General features: G+C 33.3%; 1 protein-coding gene across 2 annotated transcripts in view; it reads left to right on the forward strand.

Moving 5' to 3' along the window:
* Positions 1-11831, forward strand: part of LOC143255261 (glucose-6-phosphatase 3-like) — a 38414-nt gene extending 26583 nt beyond the window's left edge. For both annotated transcript variants that reach the window (XM_076510662.1, XM_076510663.1), the window contains exon 7: positions 8662-11831. In XM_076510662.1, coding sequence (XP_076366777.1) covers positions 8662-9155 — 494 coding nt within the window. In that variant the 3' untranslated portion in view covers positions 9156-11831. The remainder of the gene's footprint in view (positions 1-8661) is intronic.
* Positions 11832-22510: the final 10679 nt, after the last annotated feature.

Raw genomic sequence — 22510 nt, forward strand, 5'->3', positions numbered from 1 at the left:
AAGTTCATGTAATAAAATATAATAAAAAACACTTCAAGTGTGAAAAAAGGTGTAACCAAGAAAGGACTGAGCATACAACTTAAAGAAATGAGAACAAAATTAGCAGCCAGACTTGTAGCTACATTTATAGCAATGATAAGGATTTTACCACAAATGTTCATTCATTAGTTAGTCAGACTGCATATTTTGTTCAATGTGGGACATGAAAGTGGGTAAATAAAATATGCATCCTAGCTTGCTAATGAATAATAGTTGGTGTAGAATTTGCATCAATGTTATAAATATAGCCACCAGTTTGGCCACCAATTTTCATTTCATTTTGTTAAGTTGTATGCTCAGTCCTTTCTTGGTTACACCTTTTTTTTTATGCTTCAGGTGCATTTTGGTTAAATGTCACAATGTTTTGTCATTATGCACCAACAAACTACAGTAAGTGAAAAAGTGACACTCAGTAGTAACCATCATTTACTTCAGGATCCCAACTCTATTATTTAGAACAGAACCAATGCTCTTAAATTAGGAGAATTTCATAAAATTTAGCAAATTTGTACTGAAAAGTTGGCAGTGAATAATAACCAGCCACTCACATGATTCTTTTGAAAGCTTGAGCTAGAACCTGGTCTAATTTGCTTGTCCTAACCATTACTTGTGTGTCTACATGTGTTTTTATCCAACAATTTTATTGCTCAAAATCAGCCATCTTTAGTTAACAAAAACTAAGTATGGTCCATTTTTACTCTTGAGTGAAGCTGCAGTAAAACGTTTAATATGTGATATTTTGCACAGGTGTGCACAAACATTTTGGTCAAAAATGAGCAGGTTTTGTTGAATAACTTTGCATGTGTGACTTATATTTAGACAAAATCTAGATACCTAATTGTAGGTTGTAAAGATCTATCAGTGTACCAAAATTGGAAAAAAAAATCCATGTTTTTCTGTCAAATAGTTTCTGTATTTTCATTAAAAAACAAGAAATTCAATCAAAACTGGAAATTTTATATCATGTACATTTCTTAATGGATAGCCTTGAAATATGATATATGAAGTACGAGTCCAGTAGAGCACATTCCATTGAAAATATGTGATAGTTTGGATTACCAGAGTCATATATACGAAAGGTGGAATATTTCTAAACTATCACTCATGTTAATAAGGCACATTGTGTCCTGCAGGTTGTTTTGGCTGCACAACACACTACCATGTGTTTTGATCATTCATTGCTTTATCTTATTCCTGAACAATTACTTTTTAATAATATTTATGGTAAAAGTTGACTGTTGTACAAAAAATGAATAATAGTGTCAAAGGCTTATTTAGATTTTGTCTTCAAGAAGTGTAAGAGATGTTCAGCTGTTGTTTGTGTGCAAAATTTTAATTTTTTTTATTCCACTCTTCTCACCACTTTTTTCAAAATCTTTTTAAGATTGTTGTTCCTTTTCTAAATCTTTTACATATCCAAAGGCCCAGTATTAGTATTCATCAGATTATTTTAAATAATGATATCAGTTTAGTCTTCCATCCTTTGTAAAGATGGCAAAAGCTGTGACATCAGAGAATTTTAGTAAAATAAGGAATGTGGTGATTTTCTGTACCAAGATCTTTGGGTTTTTGACTGGAGATGTTGTCATGATACTCTTCTATCCACATGTAGTGTCTGATTTTCACACTGTGCTCAAAAGGGATTCTTTAGCAGAAAGATTGGATTTAGCAAATTGTCTTGATGATACAAGGTAGTTGACCTTTAACATAAGATAACAGAACTTTCTTATCTTTTTCTATTCAGACCTTATTTTTGAGAACTTTTTGTTTAGACCTTTTTAGAAAAATGTTTGTATTTAAAACACTACTTATAATATTTTTACCACAAAAATAGAAAAATGTCATCTTTTTGCCTATTTCAATAAATCTAAGGTACTTAAAACTGTTATTATTTCTCCTTCATTAATTATAATGTGAAATAGGATGGTGCATACTGATCTTCTGCCTTGTTTTTCATGTTTGTTTCTAGATTATATCTTGTTCTAGAAAATCCCTTTAGCATTAGGTATTCTCTTTCTATTACAGCACTTTATTAACTCTTTGTAATTGTAGCTAAATTTCTCTTAGTGCAAAAGATGTTTGCTGTAATGTCTCTTCTTGCTAATATATACTTTGATAGACTTAGTCTTTCATACCTTAGTTTATTTTTCTTACAGATATGTGTAATTATATTGTTTGATTTGTTGTTTTTTTTACTTTGTATTATGATTATGACAGATACTGTCTCAGGCTAAATTGTTTGGTGTCTCTGATGTTAAAATACATTCTTCATCATACATTTAGATATCAAATGTTACCTCTTATTAAAAACTGAATCACTAAACCATTCTTATTACATCACGTCTTCTCACAATAAATATGTTTAACATTGACATACAGTGTATTATATGAAAATGCTGCCTTTCTCTGAACAACATTGTATTTCACAAATTACTGTACAGATAGACCAACTATTTGTTCAATCTTATTCATTAGGGATTCTTTATTAGCTGCTTCCCATTGCCTGTTTTCAAATGAATTATGCAAGTGTGAGGTTTTTATGCTAAAGAAATACTTGGTGTCATTTGATTTATCATGAATTAATTGATTACTAAACTAACTTGTATAAAAGTTTAAGCAAAATTTAATAATTTTACCTTTACTGCTTGACTTGTTTTCACAACAACATTTTATAATGTGTACAAATACTATATCAAAAAGAAAATAAAAAGAATGAGTTATTTATTATTAGGAATTAAAAATAATAAGAATGCAGCATTTTCTAAAGAGAGTATTTTAAAACCCACTTTAAACAGTATTTAAAAGTACATAACACTTAAAGAACTGTTGAAGTTCCAACCATTACTAAAAACATCTACATGTTTTGGTGGGCCACTTTATTAAGATAATCCTTCTTATCTAGTACAGTAGTCCATCTTAGATATAATTTGCTTCTGACAAGTAGTAGTTATACAACAGATAAATATCCAGATAAAAAATAACCAAGCTCAAGGTGTGCAAATTGCTGTTCCCAGGTGTTGAGTATAATAGTTTATATACTGTATAGATAGTCAGATAATGCCGTGTTTTAGTACACAGTATAATAATAGTTATTATGGATAACAATTCAATACAGATAACTAAAAAATTTTGTTTTATGTAAAATAATTTATTCATCAATCATACTTATTTCATAGGATAGATTAAAAGTTCAGTACAGATAACTAAAAACTGTTTTGTTTGTGTTTCATGTAAAATGATTTATTTATTAATCACACTTATTTCATAAAGATCCACATACCACATTTTTACTACATACATACAAATTATCTAACACAAGATTTATTTCATAAAAAAACCCATCCATCTTTGTTTTGCACATTTAACAGAGTCACTTTGAATGTTTATGAATCTGGGAGACATTCCATCAAGAAACGTTTTAAGTTTTAAGTGCACATCGTAGTAACAGTTTATAAAATAACATGAAGTAAATCTTCAGAATTCTACATGAAGGAAACTTGAAGTAATTTGGAAGCAAGATTCACCAAACATAATGAAAAAAAAAACAACCTAGTTTCCCACTGCTCCACCTCAAAATATTTATAGTATATCTGTGCAAAACCCTCTAATTGTAAACAAAGAATTATACACTGAAAGCTACATATATTAAATGAACAAAGTAGATCCACCCTAAACTAAAATTTCACCTTGGAAGTTGGATCCCTTGATTCTAGCTATGAAAAGGGATCATTCAATGAATTTAAAGTAATCAGTAAAGAAATGAGAATAAACATCTGAACTGCATTATTGCTAGACTCTGGCCTGTACCTATTAAGGTACAAATACTACATAAAATGTAATATGTTGCATTAAAACAGTTTCAATTTGTCTAAAAATTCTTTAATTTCCATGATTCATATCTTTTGTTGCTTTTGTCATAACTTTGGTCTATTATCATTGTCCACATCACATTTCTCTATCAACCATTTGTGCCTTCTTCACAGAGACTTCATATTCATAGCTTGAGATGTTTGCAGCTTTCCTGGATGGCTTGATGCATTTCATTAGCCATACTACACAGATCAGCCAAGTTTATCTCTCAACAAAACATGGGTTAATAATCTTCACATCTAGCTAGTGAATTCATTACTTAGCATCTAAGCCACTAGCTCAAAATCTTATTAGACTCACTAGATGAAATGTTAGGCATAATTAGGCATTAGGTGTATTCATTGAATTGATGCATGTTCTCACATGCACACTATTGTATGGTCATGTGAAAGTAATGACATTGTAAAACTCCTGTACAATGCAGATGTATCATATCACATTGCATATGATCTCATGAAACCATGTATCACGCTGCAACAGCCAATCTTGAGTAGTGCATGTACACTAATGTCATACTCTAATAGACACATATATTTTATTGCCATAGCTCTTTCATCTAAAAATAAGGATTATTATCCAGTGTAAGCAACAAACACCTCTTTATCTGGATGAATTACAGTATTTTCACTTGTTTTTTTCAAAAAGCAGAGTGTGTTCTAAATAATTGTATAATCTTGAAATAACATAGGGGTGATTTAATTATGCAATGTAATACAAGAATGGAGGAAGTAATTTTGAATTAACCAGGCAACTCATAATAGTATGCAAAGCATGCCAGTGTTAGGGGAGTTTTGGGAGCATACCCTCATGGAAAAATTTTGAAAAAAAGGTGCCCTGAGATTGAAATTTGTGCTAATTTTACTATAATTTATTGAAAATATCAATATTTTGCAAGCACTTCTTTCTGATTCACAAAAATAGGTGCTGAAACACTGACATTTATCCTCACCATAGCTATAAGCAAACACAAGCATGTACACATGCAGATTCCACATGTGATTTATTGTGCATTGTCATACTGATTCATACATACTGCTATAATACTATAAATCTATTTACCTAGAAACAAACCATGTGATAAAATCTTGATCCACCTGATAGACCTGCTGTGGCACACATGTAATAGACAGAAAGATAGCATTTTTGTTCTTGAACTACACATTCTAAGTATTCATTGGCCAAACAGTCTGGTAGAATCCCATTGATTTAGGCAAGTACATTTGAAATGTACAAAAGCAACCATACACTTGGCTAAAAAAGTAAACATATTGTAATTTAGTAATGTGATGACTTTACTCAGCAAACTGGTTAACATTGTCATTTGTCAATGGGTTTAGATTATTGTAATATAAAGCATTTTATTATTATTGAATGAATAAAATATCTAAATATGAAACTAGTGAATCTTATTGTACAAACACCTACTTGAGTAATTATTTTTTATCTTTACAACCTTGATAACTCTAAAGGAAGAAACAAAGTAAATAACTGGTTAATTCATATGCACACCTCATCTTTATCACCATTTATCTCTCTTGATTTGCAAGCTAATTTATGAGAAACTAATAGAAACATTTACCTGTGTGTATTTTGTGTTATTAAAATAATTTTCTGAGATAATGAAATAATGGTTTATGATAAAATAATATTTTTTGTTGCATTATTTATAAATATTTATTACAAAAAATTTCAATTACAAAATTTTATATTCTCAAAATGTTTAAGTTTACTTGATTTTTTTTAGTTTCTAAAAACCTATGCAGTTCTGTTTCTTTCATTTTTATGACAAATGCAAAATTATGTACTATGTGCCTGATTCGAAAATTGGCTTCATAGGAGATTATAAAAATAGATCTTATAAGAACATACATAAACTTCCTTGAAAGGTAAGGTATTGTACACTTCATTTGGTTGCAAGTAACAGTTACTGTTTTGGTCTACAAATCAAGACTGTGATTTATCAAGTTAACCCTTATGCCTTTTAAGTTATTGAAATTCAAACCAAAATTGTTCACATGTACAAACATTGTCATATCAGTAGTATATTATAATAGGTAGGCAAACCATCAATTATAATGGTAAGTAAGAGCTTTATTGATGGTGGAACATGCTACATGTCTTGATAGAACATTAGTCTGTTTTTTTCAAGTACATTTTGTATTAAAGAATACTGAGTTTATATATAGTTACAAAGACAAAAGACACAAGGATTAAATATAACCAAAATGATGTTAGCAACTGACAGGATTATAGATAAATGTCAAGTGTGATGAAGTGTATGAGCAATGAAAAAACCTTGCCAAATATGCCTGATCTTGTTAGGACCATTATGGTGGTTTTATGAAAGATTGTTTGCAGTGGTTGTATCTTTAATTTCCAAACAATCTTTCTTTTTATGTTGGTGTGGGAGACAAATTTCATCCTAAAGTATCTTGTGACTTGTTTCATATTGATGATAACTTAAAGCAGGTATCTGACGTTCATCTCTATGCATGCAACTTTAGTGTTCTCTGCATCTTGTTTCCAAGAAAATTAATGTTTGTCTAGCCTATTTTATTACACATTCACATGGAATGCTATATATACCTTGTTTTTGTTCCTCTAGTAGAAATTCCTTTAGGTTAGGCAGTAAGGTGTTAATCTTATGTGAAGACTTGAATAAAGGTTTTACTTCAGTGTTCAAAGTCCCCTGGTAGCACAGTCTGCAGACTTACAATGCTAGAAACTGGATTTCAGTACCTATGATTGGCAGAGCACAGATAGCCCGTTATGAAGCTTTGTGCTTAACTTCAAACAAACAAACAAACAGTAAACAATGCTTGAATTATTAAATAGGTTGGTAATTCCATTAACAGTTTCTGGCCTAAATTGAATGGAACAAATTTGATATGTTTTATGTTGTTGAAAGGCAAAAGGTTATAAATAACATATTTTTAATGGTTTTGAAGTTTAATTAAAACCCTGTCTATGCTATTGAGGTTGAAACCTCCTCACAGTGCTCTGTTCTTTAAATAGTTAAATTCAGTTAGTAAGTATTCTTTGCAGGTGTATATTTGTTAGCATGATTTATATAGATGAAATTGGAAGATATTTTCTGTGACAGGTGGTGATTAAATCTTGTGTGGTAGCATGGTGACAGAATGGGATATCATGCACATGCAGGTGGTGTTTTTATTTTATTTTTTACGTTAACATCTAAAATAGGGAGATAACTATTAGATTCTACTTGATATGTAAAAATTATTACATTGAGTTTCAAGTAAATAAGCATGGGAATGAGACATAAAGAACATTTAGGTTACATGGGTAGAGGTGAATTTCAGGTATCTAGTTTAACAAGCCAATACATTTCCAAATGAATTTTGTTTTTTGCTACAACAACCCAAAACTAAAAATGAAAGGCACTGTTTAGACTGTTTAAAGCAAACAATATTTCACTGAACCATCATAATGGCCTAGCAACATTAGTCATATTTGGCAAGTTATCTTTGCCACTCACACACCAATTGGACATAACTGACCTTTACCTCTGGTCTTGTTGCCTGCTGACATCATTTGTGTCACATTTAATCCTTGTGTCTTTTGTCGTTGTAACTATATATAAACCCTTTACTGCTTGAAATATATTACACTTGAAAAAGACAGATCAATGTACTTTCAAAACATTAGTATGTTCCATCATCAATAACATTTTTCTTTATGATTATAAAACTGTTACATTATATTAGCATATTGTGCTTCCTTACCCATATATCAACAACATATGTATCAGAATATTGCAAAGATGCTAAGAAAATGTTGTTAGCATTATAATTGACTAAATCTTTCTTTCAAAAGAAAGAATTGAAGTTCCTGAGTTTTTAGAAGTGATGTGTTTTACTTGTTAATATCAGTGTACCAAATATCTGGATTATATGAAGAATAATTTTGCTTTCCAATTTTCAAATTTCCTTAAAGTTTATATATCATATTTTCTATTTTTAATAGTTAGCATATGAAAATTTAAAACATCTACTGTATGCTCATATAACAAGTATTACAACAAAGTTTTGGTATCCTTGTAACTATATCATGCAATTATTTTAAAGAGCTAGCTATTTCATAGATATACCAACACACCAGTTTCAACAAATTTCTCTCCAATAAACAGGGAGAAAACTAGTATTAGTTCATAGATTTATAGAAGAGAAAAATGTTGCTAAAATAAGGAGTAAAAGAGTTTTGTACTTTAAAGTATGTTGAACTGTATTCACTACATAAAAGTTGCTTGAACCACATATCGTACATTTTTGCTTGTAAACATCAGTGTGCCTCATTGTTTTTAACTATTCCTATTTCCCCAAGTGTTTTTTGCTTAATAATTTTGTACACTTTGTTGATTTACCATAGTTTATATATGAAAGTTAATTTGATGTTTTACTCTCATTTAAAAAAGAGAATTATTGTATTCTTTAAATCAAGTTTTCTCTGTGACTATGTGACGTGTTTATAAACCTGTGTAGCACATGTTAGTAATGAGATAATCTGTAAAAAAATTAAGTATTTTTAACAGGATAATTGTACTACTGGTAAAAGTTTGTATAGACTGATATTGTAGTATAATTAATTCTGTCCTTATCATTTTTTGCTCTTAAATTCTTTATGATTACTGTCTTTGAGGGCTGTTTAAATGATATTAATTACTCAATATTGTTATTTTGAAAAGTTTCTTATGTAATTTAACAATTATTAAAATAAATATATATTTCCTAGGTATAGGTCTCGGAGCTGCAATTAATTCTCTGGAAGTAACACGCTTAACATTTTGGCACCACTGTTTAGTTTCTTGTTTGTTGTTTGCAATAACTATGGGCCATTATAAAGCAATGCAGATTATTGGATACAATCCAAATCATGCTCTTTCTCTAGCTTTGAAATGGTGTGAGAAACAGGAATATGTTCATGTGGATACAACACCTCTGTATTGTTCAATGAGATATGTTGGTTCTCTGGTTGGTCTTGGAGCAGCTTTGGTGCTAGGAAAAAAATATAAACTTGTGCCTGTTATTGATGTAAGACATTATATTCTCAAATTAGTAACTGCATTTATATCAATATTTCTTACACGAGTAATGTTTAGCATGGTTCTCCCAGAAGAAGTTATCTATCTTTACATTATTGCTTTCATACATTACTTTCTATTTCCTTTTCTTGTTGTTGTTTATGTCCCACTATGTTTAAAGCTATGTATTTCAAGATTTTCTTAATTAAATTGGTATTAATAAATAAGCTTTTGGTGTTGGAATATGAAATATAATTATTAAATTTTTGGTAGATAGAAACAATATATTAAGTATTAGGAAGTTATTATGAGTAAATTAAAACAGTCATACCATGTATTCTCTGTAAATCATTACATAATGGACTAATTAAAAACTATAGTTTGTTTGTCTTAATCAAAGTGCAATGATTATTAACTGAAATTTCAGTTTGTTTCATCATATGTTTCAAAACAGATTGGTCTAAAAATTATTAAAACTACCCTTTCTATAAATTACTAATATAACAACTATTTGTTATAGAGACATAAAGTTCAACAGTAATGACAAACTTTTAAAACTAAATACAGTTTAATTTGTTGAACATTTCCTATTAGTTTCATTATTGTTTTGGCATAATACATTTAACCTTACTTTAGTATTATATAAAATTGTGATATTTTTAAATATTTGTACATATTCAGAACTGCATCTGTGAAAATGAGTTAAAATCTCTTGAGAATTTTAGCTTCTTAAATAGATCTAGTCAAGATTCCTTCATTATGTAATTTCTAGAAATTTTTCTTTTAAGAGTACAATTTTGAAAGCAAATGTTGCTTTTGCATCATTGCAGTAAATCTATTCAAGTATTTTACAATAAATTCCTCTTTAGTTTTGCTGAATGTCTCAAAACTGTTTATTCAATTTTCATTGTGTTGAATAGAGTTTCCACTGAGAACTTAAAAAGTTGACATCACTTTCTATTTGCATAGAATGCTACTGTATCAATTTGAAATATGTGTCTGTGTTACTTTCTATCAGGTCAGTTACCTACATGTGTTTCAGTGTGCTTAAATTATTTCCTTCATTATTAAAACTACCATCATTTGTAATTAAATGATATTGGTTGTTTAATTAATTAAAAGTGAAATAACATAAATTTATTTCTTGTCAAATGTCTACATGACACATCTAACAGAGGTTATAATATCTCATAAATTTCAATCTTGTTAGTAAATTCTGAGGCAAAAGTAATAAAATCCTAAGTAATTGGCATTTTATTAGGTAAAAGGTTAGCAAAATTTGTCTTTTGTTTTGATAATTAAGTTAATGTTAAGCTTAAGCCTACACTGAGGTAAATTTCTTAAATAGTTCATCATTAACTATGAAACAGTATTTTTTTTATTGTATTTTTACAATTACTATTATGTTAAGCTTTTTCTTTTCAATTTTATTTCATGTGATTAGTTTGTACTTAATTTATTGTTTTAAAAGTGCTTCTGTATTTTTAACATTTTATAGACATTCCCAAACATTTACTTGGGTGCAAGTTCTTAATCAAAATTGCATTTTATTCTATACATTGTATTTATTAAGTTGAATATCTAAGTTGATATTGGTCAAATAAACTTCATATTTACATACACTGAGTGACTGGATTTTACATGTTTAAAGCTTGAAATTTCTTAATTGAAATATTTTACTGTTGCTTAAAAGTTGATTAATCCTGTTCTGGCTTTTGTACACTTTTTTTCCTCTTTTCATGACAAAACGTCTTAAAAAGCTTAACAGTTTAAAGATTAAATTGTAATTTTACTACTCAGATGTTTTTTCTGAAAACATATATCTTGTATTAGCACTTATTTAATCAAATGCATGCAACAGTTATGAACTGCATAGTGTAGATAGATAAAGAGAAATTAATTAGTTACATTAAAGTGTTATTAGAGTTTGCAAAGCTTATCACCAGTTGTGCACTTCAAGTTTAGAAAAAGTTTTGTTTTGTCTGTCATGTTTTGATTATGTGTGTGAAGAGGGTGAGAGAAAAAACTGTAAATGTATGTTAATACTCTTTATCATAATATAATTTGATATGTGAAAGCAGTTGCTTTGCTAAAATATCATTCATATTATATTGCTAAGATGTGTTTCTTGCACATACATTTGTTAAAAGTTTTTGAATTGAACTGTTAAAAAATATTTTATTTGGATTGGCAGATTTGCTTATTTATATTTGTTATTAGAACTATGTGGTGGGTAGTTTTTCTAATTAGTTAATCAATAGCCCTGTTAATGATTACATATGATTAATCAGTTAACACAAATTTATCAAAATATGATACATACAAGCAAAAAAAAAAACATTAGTGGCAAATGTAGAACACGGATAACCCATTATCTAATATTGCATTATAGCAGTATTTTGTTTACTTTGATAATTGGAATAATAATAAACGGGAACCATAATTTCAATTACTTACTTATTTTCATGAAAATTGGTCTAATCTTAATTTTGATTAAATGATTATTGGAATGATCAAAACCAGCAGCAATTGAATTGAATTTTTATTATTTATTGTTTTCATAACAGTTTAATTGCTTCTTGTAGTAATCAGTTATATCACACAGACTGAATATCATCGTTCAACATTAGTTACATTCCCTAGGAAGATGTACATTGTTGTTAATAGAGTAAAACTTTTCAAGTGCTTAAAACATTAGGGGGTAATATGACAGAGTATTTTAAAAATTATGTTCCAAATAGCTGTATTTATAACCAAAAGATGTGTTAGATTCATAGTCCAAAACATTTACAGAAATGTAAAACTCAAGCTCTTGTATTTATATGTAATTGAAAGGTAAGCACACTATTAATCAAGAAATAAATGAAAATTCTAAAAGTTCTGTTCCTTGTGTAGAATATTCAAGTACATGAATGTTTCGAGATATAACAAGTCCAAAACATATAAATATGAAAAATTCCACTCTGTAAGTTTTAAAAAAAGTTTAAAATTCTGATATGGTACTTCTCTTTCACAAGATTAACTATTCTCATTTATTGCTACACTGTATGTGGGACCTTTTTGCTTATGCATGGCATAATCTTATGCATCCTCCTGTTGGAATCAAATCATGTCAACATATCTTTCATGAAAATCACCGTGCGTCACCTGTGTACGAATAGGAGTGCTTGCACTCAGACATCTTTTTTTTCTTCTTTATCAGTATTTGAAATTGTATTTTTCTTGAAGTGGTTTCTTTGAATTTCATATCCTCTTTTTTTTTTAACATTATTTCAATTTACTTACCTATATTCTGGTTGCATTTCTTCATTATTTTCAATGATTTTGTTAACTAAGTCAACATGAATTCTGACGTTAATGTCTCCTCTGGACATAAAAGCACTGATAAGTGCAATACCTTGTTTTAGGTGCTGATGACCTGACAGGTGATTCATCTACATGTATTCACAAGGAGAAGAAATATAAATGTGTAACATTTATCTCAAGATATTGACCCTCTTTTTGCTAAACCTATTGAACATGGTTAAGTTAACAAGGTCTTTGAATGCCTGTTTCCTCCTCCCAATATTGTTGTGCCCTTCTGTACCTTTGTTGAAAATTAATTTTGGTTGTCCACAAATTCTTGGACTTTATTTCTCAGGTGTGTGATGTTTTATCCCTTGCTCCTTATGACCCAAATATTTTGTTATTGCATGATCACACTTCCTAACCCTATTTGGTGTTTCCCCCATCCCCAAATATCCAGGTTTATGCTGACCAATTTGCATCTTAATTTGGTAATGGTGTTTATATGTCTTGTTCCCCACAGGCTTGGAACCAGTCAGTCCTTGCCTTTCATCAGGCTGACTGTCCACATCTCAACCTACAGCTGTTGGGTTCCATTTTCCCTGTTTTGGGCTCTGAAGTTTCCGTTAGTCTCACCCATGCTCTATTTTTCTGCCTCTGTCTTAATCTCACGACCCTATTGCACTATATATATATATGTAAAAATGGCTGGTATGGGTAGAGAAAGAACTTCCCATGTATATTTTTCTCTACAAGTGGGTTTTCTCATCATCACCTATTGCAGTATCTTTCCATGATCCATTTACTATCTGAGGCTATTCAAAAAACCCTGAGGAGTTTCTAAAGACATCCTCCGCCTTCATACCTTCACTTTGGCTCATTTATTATCTTCCACTCTCGCTTCACAAGTATGACTTACTTGTTGTTGGGATCTTTAGGATCATGACAATGTCTTATGTTGAACCCATTTACCCACTTTCTATCTCCATTATTTATGTATGGCTCCATTTTAAGACATTTTGTCATTGATACTATTCTGTCTTGTGTGGCATTTGTTCAGCAACAATCTACAATTTCCCATCTGGTTGCTCATTTATCAGGCCATCCTTTAAGTAATGTTCGATGTTAGGTTCAGAAAAAGAGAAAGGATTTCAAATAGTTTCAGTGTTATTTAATCAATAATGTATGTTTCATTATTATTAATTACTTCCTGCAAACGATTCACAAGCTTCTGAATGACACTTCTATAAAATTGTTGGGGTTTGGAGGAAAAGAATGTAGAGAGGGTAATTTTGACATCTTCATGTGTTACAAGCTCTTTTCCATCAAGATAGCTCTGGAAACTTTGGAATAAATGATAATCAGATGGTGCAAGGTCTGGAGAATAAGGAGGATGTGAAAGTTTTTCCCAGTTTAGCTCTTCAAACTTTGCAGATACGATCCTTGCTGTATGGGGCCATGTATTATCCTGGTGTCACACAACACCTTTACAATTGATCTAAGCAAGCCTTGTTTCTTTCAGTGCAACAATGAAGTACTCTAACTGTAGACAATAGAAGTCTGATGTAATCGTTACATTGAGTGGAAGCAACTCAAAGTGGATCACATCAACAATATTCCACAAAATGCTTAACAAGAATTTCCTTGGGTGGAGGTTCATTTTGGGCTGTGCTTTAGCCAGTTTACCTTCACTGAGCCATTGTCTGCAATGCTTCACATTTTTATAAAATATCCATTTTTCATCTCCAGTCACTAACCTGTCCAAAAAAGGTGAGTTACATTCACGACAGTGCAGAGAAGTGCAAATGTCCATGCTTGCTCTAAGGTTTGCTTATGTCAAATCAGGGGATTCATTTTCCAAGGTTTGACACCTTTCCAAGCTGTTGCAGATGACAGTGAATTGTTGAATATGGATTGAATTAAGCTTCTGTGCTAGTTCTTCAAATGTTACAGCATAGTCTTCATCAAGTGCAGCCAGCAGTAAGTCATCACTAAACTCAACAGGACGACCTGAACTTGGCACATCACTTAAGCTGTAGTTACCTGATATGAACTTCTGAAACAACCTTTGACATTTTCATTCATTGAGAGGTTCTGCACCATAAACACCTTGAATATTTCATGTAGTTTCTGCTGCACTATTGCCTTTTTTAAACTCATAAAGCATTATATGCCAAATGTGCTCCCCAGACACATCCATTGTTATAAGGGTTTATTTGATTAATTATCTGAAAAAGTGGAGTTGGGCTAGTTTTTTTTATTTGTCTGAACATATTTTATACACGTCCTACTACACGTTAGTCATTAAAGCCTTATACAAAGACAGAATTTATGGTGCACTTTCTGTATTAAATTATTGGATATTACTTATGAGATTATCAGGTATCTTATTCAGAGCCAAGTGTCATGCTGATTCTAGTTTTCCATATATCCACTTTCATGTCTTTTCTTCAACTCGCTGATTCTTCAATGATGCACAATACTCCACCAACAGTTCCAGTGATTACCTAAGGGGTTTGGGTCCAGTGGGAACTTGCCTTACAGCCTTCATCCATTGGTATTGCCTTTTCTTATCCGATATTTGGGTTCTTTGGGCTTCATCAGATGAATTTAAAATTCTCACAGATATCTGTTTAATTACTTTCTCCTCAGGATCCTATAACTTGCTACTATCTATCAGAGGCAGTACATGATTTCCTTAACCAACACTATTGATCCTGTTCCTCATTTTCACCAGGATTTTACTCCTCTCTGTTTGTTGTTTCCAGAAAGATCAGGGAGTGGAAGCCTGTCATCAATATTTTCTCCCTCAATTATTTTGTTTACCTTCCATGTTTCACCATGGAGGCCTACCTCAATCTTTGAAGGGGTTTTCTCCAGGTCTATATATGACCAGAATGGATGTCTCCATTGCCTATCTGTCCCACTTTTTGTCTGGGCTTACACCTGTTTACAGTCTTTACATATCAGTGTCCTAGAGCTTCTAGACATTCATTGGACTTTGGGTCATTTTCTTTTTCTTCCCTTTGCCAGGCATTGTCTATTAAGAAGCCATTCCAACAATTCCACAATAGTGGCTTATATCAGCCACCAAAGCAGCGCCCAGTTGAAATCTCTCTGTTTTCATACATTGAAACTTCTGTATTGGGCCCATATGCAACACATTATTTAATTACATGTCATATCCTGAGTGCTTTCATCCTCATGACAGATTATCTTTCCCACCTCAACAAAGTTTTATTGATGTAATGGTTCTTTCATTTTCTCATTTTCCTATGGGTTTGTAATCTGTGGGGTTTTCCTAACATTGGTGCATTTTCCACTGCCCTCAATCACCAGTTACCCTTCTTTTGATCTCTGGTACCTCAGGCTATAGCTGAAAATGTCTTAAGCCAGGACCAGCAAAACAAATTCGTGTATGTTTATCCTCCTATCTGATTCCTTCGTCATTTAGTTCCCTGATCCATGCCTTGTCCTTCATATCACTTCCCTACTGGCCAGCTCAACCATAGTTTTCTCATTTACGACACACAATTATTCCCTGCAGTACCACTTGCCTCAGTATCCGATCCTCGTTAGCAATCCCAGTCACCACTTTAACATTCTGCACATCATGTCTGGCTTTTGTCTGGTCCTTGGTAAGAAGATTTGGTTTTCCCTTTGTGTAGCTACTCCTTTGGCTCAGTTTATCCGCCCTTCTTCCATATAGTTGTATCAGTGAAAGTGGAAAGTCTTTTGCACATGAGTCCAGACTCGTGTATTTACTGCTGCATACTCTATTGTTCCTTGTACCCAAGTTTCTTATGTGACGTTTTGATCACGGATCTTCAGTCTCCTTGATGTCAGGTTATTGAGAAGCTTTATTCAATATCTTTCCAATTACCACAGGGTATTTCTCCTACTCACCCTCGCCATGTTAATCCATTTCTTCCAGATTAAACAACATCCTTGGCAGTCTGCCCTCTCAGATCAGAATATTAATATTATCATCCATTTTCTTACTTTACCTCAGTCTGCCCTCTCAGATCAGAATATTAATATTATCATCCATTTTCTTACTTTACCAATAATTGAACCTATATCCTCGTGCTCTTTGTCCCAGCTATGTTTTAAGGTGTGTTTTCTTCTCCTTCTGGCCTGTGGGTGTAAATGGTCTGACTTGTTCGCTATCAACATTATATGCATACTTTACTATTATATTTATCTTCTGTTTTGGTGAGGCCTGACATGGCCAGGTGAGTTAAAGCGTTCGACTCATAATCTGAGGGTCGCAGGTTCGAATCCTGGTCACACCAAACGTAGGGGCGTTATAATGGTACGATTAATCCCACTATTTGTTGGTTAAATAGTATCCCAAGAGTTGGCAGTGGGTGATGGTGCCCAGCTGCCTGCCCTCTAGTCTTACACTGCTAAATTAGGGACGCCTAGCACAGATAGCCCTCGAGGAGCTTTGTGCGAAATTAAAAAAAAAAAAACCTTTTGGTGATCATTACTTCCTAACTAAAACCTCGAACATTGTTAGGGTAACTTTCTCCTTTTTGCCAGTTTTCTTATCCTATATTTCTCATCTCTAACCCAATCCAATCCAGATATTCTTTGTCCTGTGCATGCCCTTTGTTGTTACATTGTCCATGTGGCTTCCCTCTGTAGTTGATGTTCTTATCTCTCTATTCCTTGGCAACACTTTTCATCCAGGAATCTCCGTTTTTACCTTCACAAGTTTGGGTCGTCATTTGTCCAGTTGGCTTATTTTCCCTTGTCCACTTCACAGTGTACTTTGTACATGAGACTATTCCAGTTCTGTTTTTGGTTTTCCCTCATTTTACCTAATTACGTGGATGATCCCTGTCTGTTTCACAGACACAGGAGTTGATTGTACGCAATAAGCTTCCTTTCAATACTGGATGACACATTTCTGAATTGTTAACTCAGATCTATTCCAATGAAATATACTGGAATCGAAGTAGTGCTAAATTTCCTGGTTCTTGGGTTTGAAGTAACTTCAGTATGATTCTTATCCCACCCTCGCATGGATGTCAGTACCTTGCAAGGAGATTTTGGAAGTAGTTGACTTGCTGAGTATAGTTTGCTGCACACTAGCCACTCTACATCATGGAAACATCCTCATTTGCCCACTTTCCTGTTGTGGGATTGGGTTGCTATATATGTCTCTGATTAGGATCACTTTTCCACTTGGTGTAAACAGTTTTTTGTGCTATGAATACCGAAGTTCACGTTACCATTTGGGAGAGTTACAGTCCTCAGTTTTGGGTGATTTGATGATGGATTTATTTGATTTATGCATTGGAAGATCAAACTTACATAGTCCATTCTTTATCTACAACCCTCTCCATGACTCATTAACACTCATTAGACAAGGAATTTATTAGTCGCTTTTTTTTCTCATAATTTGTTGATCATTACTGTTCTTGTCTTCTAGTGTTTCCTAGACCTAATTCGATCTTTGCAGGATTATGTTTCAGGTTTGTAATGTTTTCTCTATGCCACATAATTATTAATTTCCTAATTATTACTCAGTACCTTTAGTTTTTGCCCTCTCCTAATATTCAGATTCATGCTGATTATTTAGCCTCATTGTTACGAGAGGTAGTATGCCACACCTCTGAGGTATTTTGCTTATTTCGCCCTATCCTTCCATACAACTGTCTATCAATTTTATATCAATAGTTTTTAGGTTTCTTGTTACCCTTTAGGATGACTAAAGTTATGTGTCCCTATTAGTTTCTCAGATGTGGTTTATTTATTGTTGGAACACTAATGAACGTGATGCTATATTGGCTCAGGTATGTTTACCTGTGATTTATAAGGCCCTCTAAGTATTTTTGTCTTTGATACAGTATCTGAAATGATTGGGCCTCAGGTATTGTCATCCCACCTTTTTCCACCATGGCCAGGTGGGTTAAGGTGTTCGACTCGTAATCTGAGGGTCGCGGGTTCAAATCCCCGTCACACCAAACATGCTCATTATTTCAGCCGTGAGAGCATTATAATGTAACAGTCAATCCCACTGTTCGTTGGTAAAGGAGTAGCCAGAGTTGGTGGTGGTGGTGATGACTAGTTGCCTTCCCTCTAGTCTTACACTGCTAAATTAAGGACGGCTAGCACAGATAGCCCTTGAGTAGCTTTGTGCGAAACTCAAAAAATAAAAAAAAATCTTCCACCCTTACAAATATTGTAACCTTTTGTCTCTGATTTTTTATTTCCACATTTCCTTCTCTTCTCTTTGAATTCCCATGACCGACCAGCATTTGTCAGAGGCAGTTCATTAATTGCTTTAGCTTTGGACAATCAACCCTCTATTTTCTGGGGTTCTATTCTCACCTTTTTGTTGCCCATAAGGCAACTGTGGAGTGGCAGCTGGTAATCAATCGTTCACCTTTGAGTCATTTTTCTTCTTGAGATAGATGTTTTCTTCTGGGTTGTGGTTATCTTTTTATTGATGTCTCCTGTCCTTACATTAAATTACAGTATCATCTCTTTCTCATTCTTCTCTTCAATATGCTTCTTTTCAAACTTGCTTTGACAATTTGCATATTTGGTCGAATTATCTGGGCTTTTATACGTTATCTACAAACTCGGGGATTGTAATTTCATTATTATATGGTCAGCTGGCTTTTTATGAACTGGAATTGGCCACTCTTACATAGTAGCTGCTTTCTGTGGCAGCTTGTACGGGCTAGTTGAGCAATATGTAGAAGTCTTTTCTCTAGCCCTTTCACTACCTTATCCAGTTCGGAGCCTATTTCAACTCAAATGTCAATCACTTACTGCTCACGAGGTTCTACTGCTTTTAGAGATTTGGTTTTACATGACATCACTGGTCCCCCTCGAACATCCCAATTTATGATCCCTTCAAAGGGAATTTCACAAAGAATAGAACTTTGATTGGGATTCTCTCTCCACCCCTATTTTCCTTCCTCCTTTCCTATAATACTGTTTGCCTTGGTGACTTCAAAACTCTCATATATTGGCGGGTATATCGCTTCCTTCTCCGTGTCCAGATCGACATCTTTTCATGGATGCTTCCCTTCAAGTATGGGTGCATCACAACAATGTTTCAGAACATTGGTCTACAGACTCTGCTATTTTGTATATAGCTATTCTTGAACTTTTGTCTTACATTTCTCATTTCCTACTTCTCTCCCGACCTTGTTTGGCCAATTCTATAGTGGTGGAACATATCACCCAGCATGGAGGAAACGGATCCAAGAGATCTATGTTTTGCTCATTGGATCTCTTCTATTGTGGCTTTGCACATCACATTCACATTACTAAATGTCATGTGCAGGGTGCTTTCTTCTTTTCATGGATCACCTATTACACTCTGAATAGATATACCCTACTGAGTAGACGTTAGATTCCCTCGTTTTCGAGGTTCTTTGCAATTAGTGGTAGTCTCCACACGTGGGTGTCTTTGCTACGGGCCAATACACCCAATTTCCTTTCTTTTGGTACCTTATCCACGGGCTCTGACAGATGATGCTTTCAATATGGAATGGTCACACTAGTAATTTTATATTTCTCATTCATCCAATTACTTCATCAGGTAATTTAGTATCCATTCCACTCCTTGTCGAGTCCTCTTGAATGTTCTCTGTGGAACAGATCTACCTTTATTTTCAGTGTTGCATTAACTGCTCCTCCCTGCCACTCGTCTGCTTCTCCCTCCCTTCTTTGCTAACCTCGATCACATATTCTACATCCCAATCTTCACATTTTCTGTCTTTATACCTACCATTTGTCAGGTTTTTACCAACACAACCTGATTTCACACGTCGAGTTACTTCCTCGAGAGCTAGTCCTATCACTCCATTTTATGGGGTGGTGTAGATGATGGAAGTGGTAGGTCATTCACTGTTGATATACTCCCAGGAGGTTTCCCGCTGAAAAGGCTACCATGGCTCCTGTGGCAGAAATTCTCACCTGTCTCTTTGGCCATGTGTTTTTATTTTTTTCAGTTTCTGTATATCAAGTGGTCTTTATCCCCTACATTTCATTTTTCCGATGCTGTAGGGTTTCTAATTCCTTTTCTTTTCCCATGCTTATGCGTTCATTTCCTTACTTTACCTCCATTTGTGGCACCTCCTAACATTTAATGTGGCAAGTTTCCCTGTCCTGTGTTGGGAGAGCGGCAAATCTTTGGATTTACAACTTTTTAAAATCGGGTACGATCCCCCTTTGTGTATACAGAAGTGAGCCCAATATGGCTTTGCTGTAACAAAACATACACATATCTTTCCCGTACTACGTAATTCCTTATTTCAACCTGTGGACGTCGACAGTCAGCTTTGTTTGTCTTTTGCATGCCCCTTCTGATATCCATAAGCTAGCAATCACAATACAAATAACACTTTATTGGTGCTTTTAGTAAGCACATTGTTCTGTTGCATTCTTAAAGGCTATTAAATTAGAAAAATGGAAATTTGATAAATTAATGAAATATAAAAATGACGAAAATATTTACTTAATAGTGATTAAAGCTGTTGAACTAAAACTACGATATTATGGTTGTGATTGCTAGTTAATCACTTCATTTGTAATGAAAATTAATAACCAACTGACGAGGTACGCTCATCTGAGTGCACTAGTTTAAATTAAAACTGGTAGGCAACATTTTTGGAATAGGCATATTTTAAATTTATTTAGGGCTAACATCAAACAACTTTTTAAAGAAGTAGAAAAGTACGAGGTTAAAGACGCACCTTTGTGATCCGTTATTATGCTATTGAAATTATTGAGAAATGAAGAGATAAAAGTATGAATGAAGTGTACAAAGGACAAAGAGTAACCAAGTGTCAGTCATTGTAATTAAATAAAAGCTGTTCTGCAAGAAAGGTGCGAGGTGGTTAGGGCACTCGACTTGTAATCCGAAGATGGCGGTTCGAATCCCCGTCATACCAAACATGCTCGCCCTTTCAACCATAGAGGCGTTAAGTGTGACGGTCAGTTTCACTATTCAATGGTAAAAGAGTATTTCAAGAGTTGGCGGTGAGTAATGATGACTAGCTTGCTTCCCTCTAGTCTTACACTGCTGAATTATGGATGGTTAGCGCTGATAACCCTCGTGTAGCTTTGCCGCGAAATTAAAAAAACAACAACAAAGGCGTAAGAGATGATAGACCTAAGCACCTTTCCCCAGTGAATATATATTTTCTAAATAAACAAATAAAATAAACAAAAGGCCACCTATAAACTAGACTCCACATTAGATTAGGGATTAATTGCAAAGCATTGAAAGGGTTTTTTATGTTAACGTTTTATAGTTAGTACCTAACTGATGAAAGTGCAAATAATCTACGGAACTATGAAATAAATGTTTTATTTGCACCAAGTGTATGTATAGGTTGTACATGGATATTGCCCTGAAAGGGGCCTGAGTAAATGCAGGCTACCCTGGCCCTCGTGCACCATATATAAATACACTTGACAGTTGTGAAACCAAAATTTGAAGGAAGGAGGAAGAGACTAACGAAACCTGACCCTCCTGGGTAGATAAACATCAATACCCAAATACCCACACCGAGAGAGAGAAAAAGACAGTCTTAACTTTTTGCGACTCATTAAATTAACAAAAATATATAAACTTGTCGTATACAAATAAATAACTGGCACTGTATTGCTTAAAACCAATGAAGCTTAATGTTTAGTGTGTGTCAGTCCTCCGCTGGTGTAACGGTAAATCTACGAATTTACAACACTAAAATCAGGGATTCGATTCCCCTCAATGGACTCAACAAATAGCGCAATGTGGCTTTGCTATAAGAAAACACACACTGTGTGTCAGAACATAGAGTGAACAACAGTTTATAGATTAGGACCAAACTCAAAGAACAAATGTGACTAAGCACGTTAACTATTTAAGCAAAGTTTTAAAAACATAACGGTATCTTATGTTTGATACGGAAACAGAAAATAATGAGGAGTTATCGAGTTAAAAAATCCACGAATTGCGAGAGGCTGTAACGATGCTGCAAAGGAAAGAGGTTACAGCAGAGAGTACAAGGTTCAGTTTATAGTGAAAATTACTCTTAGTGTCATGGGAAATAGTTAAACACGTTGGAGATTTTTATCGGGAGATTAAAACTGAAAATACAATGAAAATTGCAAATAATTTTCCAAAAGAGCGTGGATCTAGGTTCTCTCGAAATGGCTTCAGTAATGATTTTTCTCTTCCCCAGAAGTATCTTCCTACTTCTAAATTTTCACCAGTCCCTTCATATACAAACTTTTGGAGCTTTTATACAATTTCTCATA

The sequence above is a fragment of the Tachypleus tridentatus genome, chromosome 7 (assembly GCF_004210375.1).
Source record: "Tachypleus tridentatus isolate NWPU-2018 chromosome 7, ASM421037v1, whole genome shotgun sequence".
Taxonomy (NCBI): domain Eukaryota; kingdom Metazoa; phylum Arthropoda; class Merostomata; order Xiphosura; family Limulidae; genus Tachypleus; species Tachypleus tridentatus.